The 8,496-nt window shown below is 40.6% G+C and overlaps 1 protein-coding gene across 1 annotated transcript; it reads right to left on the bottom strand.

Annotated features, from left to right (window-relative positions):
* Positions 1-287: 287 nt before the first annotated feature.
* On the bottom strand, positions 288-4,033 carry LOC144530215 (transcription factor Sox-8). The gene is made up of 3 exons (XM_078269697.1): positions 3,364-4,033; positions 2,784-3,019; positions 288-2,623 (listed from the first exon to the last, which is right to left on the bottom strand). Exons 1-3 carry the CDS (start codon positions 3,777-3,779, stop codon positions 1,869-1,871), a joined length of 1,407 nt encoding a protein of 468 aa, XP_078125823.1. The 5' UTR covers positions 3,780-4,033; the 3' UTR covers positions 288-1,868.
* Between the last annotated feature and the right edge of the window lie 4,463 nt (positions 4,034-8,496).

Here is an 8,496-nt window from a genome sequence, read left to right on the forward strand (position 1 = left end):
TCATTGATAGACTTACATGTCCACCTGAGTAAAGTTCAATTCACTGTGAAGGTTGATTACTGTCACTTTGGAAAACAACAATAAAATCATTCACTGGTCTCCCCTCACAGCTGTAGCTCACAGTACAGATGTTAGACAAGCTGGTATCCAGCGTAAAGGCAAACTTCAATGCAATTCATTCTATTCATTTATTTTTTCACAAGTAGTTTCCAAATATTAAAGAACAAATACGAACAAAAAGTTGAAGCTAAATATGGATGCAAATAAGAATGACAGAAAGACAAATATCAAGAAAAAGTATCTTTTTATTTAAAAAAAAAAAAAAAAAAGGCCAGCAAATGGGTTAGCTGTGCATGTATGAATGAAACTCTAGTTAATATAACAACAATAATTTTCACAGCCTTTCTCAAAATTATACACCAGAATATACAAAACACAGTTCCGTGGACAAAAGTTAGAGCAGGATGCTCTGTACGTTTCGCATACAGCATCTCACAGAACATTACAAACCAAGGCTGAAAGGAATGATATCAAATTAAGGATATAATCAGGAGTAGGTTAACTGTAGGATTCTCTGGTGTTGATTACTGATTGTGTGCTGCCTGAAGTATGTTAATAATTCAATTTCATACTGAAATACTGACAAGAAGCATTAGAAGGCACAAAAACGTTTTGCGTGAGACTGCAGCAGTGAGTTGCCACTTATTGGTTGATGAGATAAATATGGGCAAATACTCACACACTCTTCATTTCCTCCTTAAACCCTAAACAGTCTTCTGTGAGTAACGGATGAATTCAAAGATAATTTGAAGAGTTGATTAAGTATCATTTGGTGTGTATTACATCATGGGATATGTATCTCTCTCGCAAGGAAATGGCTCACACATGCAGAAGCACTTTATCTCCCTGACACACACAGATGCGTGTACATATAGCCTACATGTTCATCCACGTATACAGGAGGTCCAGCTGACATGTCACTCAGAGTGTGTGGTGTTATTTTACCCCATTTCCTTTAACCCTAGATCATGACTAATCGCAATTTGCCAAGCATAGCTTTCATACACCTGTTCTGTCCTATGCGAGCATGTTAGGCCAGCTCTGTCTGCTTGCAACTTGGAATGGAGATGTTACTGAAAAATGGTCTTAAATGGAATGATATTGAAATTGTTGTACTTGTATTGTCCTTCACTTCATTTACCTTGTTTTCATTAAAAACCAAACAGCACTGTAAATAACCAAACCCACATTACATGTGTTCATCTACTTAAGAACAAAAGAAAAACAATAATGCTTGAACATAAATACATATAAGACTTTTATGCCAAAATGACACTATAAGATTCATAAGAGCCATTTAGTTAAGACTGATCGACAGATGCAAATGGGGTGCGATATAGCTCTGGCCATTAATGTAAATTTCACTGCAAATTCACATAATCGGTCCCGTGTACGTTCTCCAATGTTTCCTGCTTCTCCATCTGCTTCACAACAGAATTGAGCCAAAGCATTTCTCTCCTACCTGACTCGGTGGCAGGCCATTTGCTTTACCTCAAAATGTTCACACACGTGCAATCTTAAACTGAAAAAGATGGGGGATGTACAGGATGTAGGCGACATGTCCTCATGGAGGAGTTTTGGCTCACCAACAACACAATTTGTCTTTGTGTAAAAAAAAGTCAGTGTTTTCATCGCAGCGATATAACTTTGTATAAAATCAGCAGGCACTTTTTTCTTTTGTTTGTTTCACGTTCAAATGGTCACAGGAAGCCTACTACACACACTTCTCCACCTGCTCCTTACTTCCTTCATTAGTAGTGCATCGATCTGAATGAGTCTCTGGTGCGAACTGACTGTTTCTTGTCCCTTCAGGGTCGAGACAGCGTGGTGTAGACGGGCTGGTCCCAGCTAGAGGCGGTGGGGCTGTGGGCAGGAGCCATGGACAGACTGTTAAGGATCGGGCTGCCGTAGGGCCGCCTGGATGAGTGAAAGTAGGGGTACTGGTAGAGGCTAGAGGGGTAGCCGGAGTAAGGGTTGTAATAATTGGAGCTCTGGAGGTCAGTATAGTCACACTGGGAGCTGGAGAAAGAGGCTGCAGCCGAGGCAGCTGATGTGGCAGAGGTGACACAGGCCTGGCTACTGTAGGAGCCGTAATCAGAGTGTGAGGGTGACCCGTGGGAGTGCTCGCTGTAGTGGCTGGGGCTCAGTTGCTCTGTTTTTATATGGAGCCGGTGCTGGCCCACCTCGCTGGCGGAGGGAGCAGAGGAGGACATGGTGCCCTTGCGGCTCCACGCTGACCCGTTGGCGCCTGCATGACTGTATGAGGAAATGTAAGAGCCACCAGGGGCTGGAGCCTGCCCGTGGCTGTGGTCTGAAGGTAGGGTGGAGGAGCCCGAGACATGGCCGTTGAGGGGGAGGTACTGGTCAAACTCATGCACGTCAAAGGTCTCCATGTTGCTGATGACATCAGTGCTGAGCTCAGAGATGTCTACGTTGCTGAAGTCAATGTTTTGCCTGTTGCTGTCAACAAGACGACGGCCTTCATGTTTCAGATCCTGCTTCACCCCGTGGTGCAGGTCTGTTTTGGGAGTAGTGGGCGGTGTAGGGGGACCATGGGGCTGCCCTGAAAAATAATAACAGACATAAAGAGTGAAGGTTCATCACTCTCATGATTCAAACTATTTACAACAGCCAAAAAATATTGAATTCCTAAAATAAAACTCACAAACTAGTTGTGTTTGACGCATTATTTCTTATTTCTTCGGTTAAATTTGACATCATACCTGCATGTTCAGGGTGGTGGTGTCCATCAGTCATCCCTGCCAGTCCTCCCATCCCTGGTTCAGCTTTATACATGTGATGTGCCAGTTCTGCTCCTGAGTCTGAGTCGCTCTGGCCTGGTTTCATATTCTTCCGTCTCCGGGGCTGGTACTTGTAGTCTGGATGATCTTTCTTGTGCTGAACCCGGAGTCGCTCAGCTTCATCTACAAATGGCCTCTTCTCACTTTCTGAGAGCAAACTATGGTGAAAACAAATTATAAAACATTAAAATGGGTGCAGTCAAACTAAACAAAAATAAAAAGATAAAATGGTTAGATGGCTCTAGTGACTTTAGAGCATTTTTTATTTAATGTCATGAGGTCAGAAGAAAATGGCCCTTTTTATTTCTTTTAAATCATTTACATTAAAAATCTAAACTTTCCGAAATTTAATCAATAGATATTTGTGTATGTAATTGCTAAAGCTGCTAATGTAATGTGCCCAAATCTACTTTTTTATTAAAAAAAAATGAATATTATTGATTAACACTCTCTTTCTCCCTGCATTTCTTTTTTTATAAAATAAAATAAAATGTTGTCTTACCGCCACAGTTTTCCCAGAGTCTTGCTCAGTTCGGCATTGTGCAGGTGTGGATACTGATCCGCCAGCTTTCTGCGGGCCGCTTGCGCCCAAACCATGAACGCATTCATGGGTCTCTTGACGTGAGGTTTATTCTTCAGGGATCCGTTCCCCCTCACGGGCATAGGCACCAAGGACCAGTCGTAGCCCTTGAGGACCTGAGAGACGGCATCCCGTATGCAAGCTGGGAACCGGTCGTCATCCTCCGAGTCTAGTTTCTTGCCCAAACTGGCGAGCAGGGATCCTTGGCCGTCGGAGCCCGTTGGTGAGGACGGAGCATCGGAGTCGGACTCGTCCTGGGACATGGAGCTGTTTGTGCCAGATGGACTGCACGGCTGGTCGCTGCCACATTTGTCATGCTCCTCTGTCATTTTTAACATTACTTGCTCAGACCCTTGGGGATGAAAATCCGAAAAAGTAATCTTCAATTAAAAACAAAACTCAAATGTTACCAATTGAAGCGCGCAGCAAAGTGGCCAGTGCGCTTTTTACGCACGGTGCGCCACAGTAAATTCCTTTAACAATTTCAGTCAATGTGAGTCCGTTGTTTTCCTTCTGCTTCCCTGTTTGTTTGTCTTCGTTAGTTTTGTTTTCCTATGCTGTCATGTGAGGTGCAGTCGTGAAAGTTGTGATCTACAATGTGAGCTGTGGAGCTACACGTTACAGCAACTTGAGTTGGAATTTTAAAATCGTCACTCCACCCTCCGGCTGGGATTGGCTGGACCAAATCACCACTTGCCCGCCATTGGTTCAAGCTTTTATGTGGGCTTAGTTATACATTTTTTTTTTTTTTTTGGTGACACGTTGTGTGACAAACAATTCCATAATGCTGTTAGTTAGTAAATGTAGTGAATTCAGAAATTACTCAAATGTTTAAAAAAAAATACGTTGGATGTAAAATATATATGTTGACACATTTAGAATGGCAGGAAATAATGAAGTTATTTTTTGCTGTCTATAGTCCACACATAAGAAATATGTCAAATGGCAAAAGTAGATTTAAAAAAATTATGATTTTTTTTTTTTTTACTGAGAGGAAGTTAGATGGACTCTAAACAAGAATCGACTATCGCAACTTTGTTGTGGCATGCAGAGAGTAAAAAGATTGATATTCACCTTTTTATTTTCTCAGGTAACAGAACAGTCTTAAAAATGTAAACCTAAATGGCAAATGTGTCAAAACTAAATAACAAACTAATTTGCATCCTAAAACTAATGGCTGCATTTCTTTCTTTGAGTAAAAAAAACACATTTAATAATTGCTTATAATAATAATTCATCACTGTTTTTTTAGGCAAGTTCAATAAGTCATATTAAGCCTTTTATGCCTGTCTGTCTAATCTAAACAAATGATCATGACACAAGAAACAGAAACTCTCACTCCTGAATTGACTAACTAAAATGTGGGTTTGCGTTGATAACCAAAAACAACTTTACAGGCCTGTGCAAGCCCAAATATAGCTTTGATTGATTTCCCAAATTCAGAAGAGGAAGTTCAGCAGTTGTTTTGTGATTCATAAGTCACATCTCACCACCAGTAAGGCTGTCTTTTTTATGATACTGAAGATATAAAGAGCAAGAGAAGATAAGAGGACAGATTGAATCACTGCCTTTGTTAAAGGTGTCTTTGTGTTCATGTATTGTGGGATGATTTTTATCACAGGCCTCCCTGTGAAAAGACAAGGTGTGTTTGTGCTGGACAGCAGTTTGCTTTGCTCGGTGCACACTGCAGGTGGCTGAGGGAAGAAGAGAGTATGTAGTGTGGAAACAATATAAATTGTGGCTTTTACATACAGTACAGTGTTTTCTGCAGGGAAGGTAAAGGCTTGCACAGTAAGGTAAGAAACTTTCATTGTTTGGCTTTCATAGGCTTAAGAAGCAAAGGGCCAGTCCAGTGAGTTTGAATGTTATACTTGATGTCTGTAAAAGGATCATGTGTCTGCCTTTTATATATAAATGTAATACAAAATAATGGAACATTTATATCACAGATGATGAAATGAAAGTGCTCCTCTGGTCAGTCCCGAGCAGCCTGTCTTTTTAACAGATGCTGTCAAAGCGCTCAAGTTTGAGTCAAGTGTGTGTGTGTGTGTGTGTGTGTGTGTGTGTGTGTGTGTGTGTGTGTGTGTGTGTGTGTGTGTGTGTGTGTGTGTGTGTGTGTGTGCGTGTGCATGCGTGTGAACAGACAGGACAGTGGCTAGTTGTCAAACGTGAATGACTCTGGCTTCACTCTCGTTCCGCTCCACACATGGAAAAGTATTTACTGTGTATGTGCATGCATGTGTCAGCAGAGAAGACTCAGATATGTAGACTCAAGCATGTGTTATGCAGAGGTGGAAGAAGTATTCAGATCCTTTACTTAAGTAATAGTACTAATACCACACTATCTATTACTCTGTTACTTGAGTTAAAGTATGTAAGTATCATCCGGAAAATGTACCTAAAGTTTAAAGGTAAAAGTGCTCAATGCAGAAAAATCCTCACATTTTAGAAACTGGAAACGATCAAAACAGTTCTGTCATCAACTAAGTGTTTAATCTGCTAATTATTTCAACTGTACTTGTAGGCCTCTATATTGTTGGGTAGTTTAATTAATAATAAAACATTGTATTTTATGAATGTGTTTTGTGTGCAAAAATGTGTAAAGTAACTAATAACTAAAGCTGTCAGCTTAACGTAGCGGAGTAAAAAGTACAACATTTATCTCTGAAATGTAGTGGAGTAGAAGTAGAAAGAGGAATAAAAAAAGACTCAAGTAAAGTACAAGTACCTTAAATTTGTACTTATTTCAGTACTTGAGTATATGTACTTAGTTACATTCCACCACTGGTGTTATGTGTCCATATTACATGTCTGTCTTGCATGCTTTTTAAGACATAAGGCTAGTGTTCATTTTAATAATGAACTAGGAAGCACTCAGCGAGTAGAAACCACCACTAATTAATCAATTTGATTTAACAAACTAGACACAATTTCTGTCATTTAAATATAAAGTAAATTAATGGTCTGATCCTTTTAACAGTCCCTTTGGATTTGCAATTAAACTTTCTGTTTTTGTCAAATGTAACACTGGAAATCCCAATTCTCAATCACCATTGAAACTGAATCAACTGTTTCTGGCTCAAGTCCCCACAACATTGTAATGGAAAACCTTCTGTCATTGTTAATGTATCCTGCCGACAGACAAACAAACAAACAAACAAACAAATCAATATTAATCAAACCAGTGCGTCATAGTTCAAAAATAGTAGTTATTTTGATTTGTGTTTATTGAAAAAAATAAACAGCATTATATTTTGAACATGATTTGAATAGCTGGTTCAGTAAAATAAAGTCAGCCACTATAAAGCATTATTAAGAGAAAGACAAAACCTCAAACTCCTCACCAATCACCTCATCTCAGGTAGAATGTCTCTGACGGCCAATCAGGATGAGCCCAACGTGAGTGACAGCTGCCGTCAAGCTGCTAAGCTGTGAGACGGTCTTGGTTTCTGGGTAGAGAGGAGACAGACTTAAACAGACTCCAGCCCCCCCACCCCCTCTTCATGTCTCCCTGTATTGTGTGGAGAAACTATGGCCAGAGTTTGTGGGCTCTGTGCTGTTGATTAGAAAAGGAAGAAGCAACAGGGGAGAGGTAACCGCACATGAACCTTAAGTGTCCCGAAGAATGAAGGAAGGTTTTAATTTTCCTGTTTTTGTGAGATTCATCTCAAAGAAAAGACCAGGGTAAAGATTTTCAGATTTAATTTTTTTTTCTTCCAGACCTAAGCAGAGCATTTTAGCCCATTTCTCCTGGGCCCTAGTCATTTCTACCCCACATGTAAATTATACTCTCTGGCTTCTAATGGGCATACAAAATTAAATTACACAGTCACCCACAGGAATCTCGCTCCCTTTGGTCTCTGCTTCTGTGTTTTAATACACTTAGGCACATTTCTTCTCTTTAGCCAAGTTATTGGACAGAGTTTGTAGAGCAGATAAACTGGCATACATTGCCATAACATTGTGCAGTAAATAAAAAGTTTTTGATGTGTTCGGATGATGTGAACCATATATTCCATATTTAATCTATATGGTTGTGCATGATCACATCACAAGAATCCAGATAGAATTATTTATTTTTTTCCACATGAGAAAAACTGGCAACCCGTATCTCTATAGCCACCACAGTGCCCTAACCCAAACAGCAGGCCTTCATTCTGTTGAATAATCTCACTGATTGCAAACTGAGTCACTGTAAACTTACTGAACTGGGGAGACAGGCATGCTCTCCCTCTCACCCAGACAATCCCAACCACTGCCTAACCACATGTGGAACAAGCTCCTGGGCTGCTAACAAGCCATATTTCACCCCTGTGTCACATCAACCAGACCACTTCTATCTTTGGTTTCACACACTCAGAAAGAAGGTAATTAGTGCAAAATTTAGAGTTGCAGCAAACACAACACGAAGGCAAGGACAGAAGTCCTATATTTTACAGCCTTGGTGAAGTTATAGGATCTGGTATCGTTAGATCTTTAGGTGAAAAGATTCTGAGGATTTTCCAGCCAGGTTCACACACATTTTAAAGCGAACTCTCAGTGATGGATGTAGTACTCCTCTCTGTCCCATCTCTACTCATCCCACTCCCTATAGAAGTCGCATGGTTGATGTTCTCCATTTTGGTATGTGGCCAAATGTATTTTCCAGGTTTTCTACTTAGTGAGGTCGAGGACCTGGGAATGTTTGACTCCACTGGTTCCAATCTCAGTCCAACCCCCATGACAGCTGATGTGTGTTAGGACCACCCATTGACCCCTGACCCTGCACCATCCCAAATTCATTCTATTAAAACACCATAATTAGGGGTTTACTGGACCAATTGCAGGTTTTATTTAAACCTATTAGTAGACGCAGAGAGGTGGAGGGGAGGGATTGCACTGTGAGGAGAAAAGGAAGGGAGTTTTGAAGAGTTTGAAGGGGGAGTGTTTGAGACTGAAGGAAACAATTAGTCCAAAACGTCTCAGGGTGTGTTTGGCCTACGGCCACACTCATTATTAATGTCAGGAGTATAAAAAAACTCAAGTGTTTCCAGATTATTTGCTGTGTTTTCTCCC

This window comes from Sander vitreus, chromosome 15 (assembly GCF_031162955.1).
Source record: "Sander vitreus isolate 19-12246 chromosome 15, sanVit1, whole genome shotgun sequence".
NCBI classification, from domain to species: Eukaryota; Metazoa; Chordata; class Actinopteri; order Perciformes; family Percidae; genus Sander; species Sander vitreus.

What these genes read in the sequence shown, in the direction of transcription:
- LOC144530215 (XM_078269697.1), bottom strand. Translation starts at nt 3,779, where the DNA reads ATGTTAAAAATGACAGAGGAGCATGACAAATGTGGCAGCGACCAGCCG. An exon ending in ACTCTGGGAAAACTGTGGCG is followed by an intron (nt 3,020 to 3,363) that starts GTAAGACAACAT and finishes TTTTCACCATAG; the next exon opens with TTTGCTCTCAGAAAGTGAGA. An exon ending in CCACCACCCTGAACATGCAG is followed by an intron (nt 2,624 to 2,783) that starts GTATGATGTCAA and finishes ATTATTTTTCAG; the next exon opens with GGCAGCCCCATGGTCCCCCT.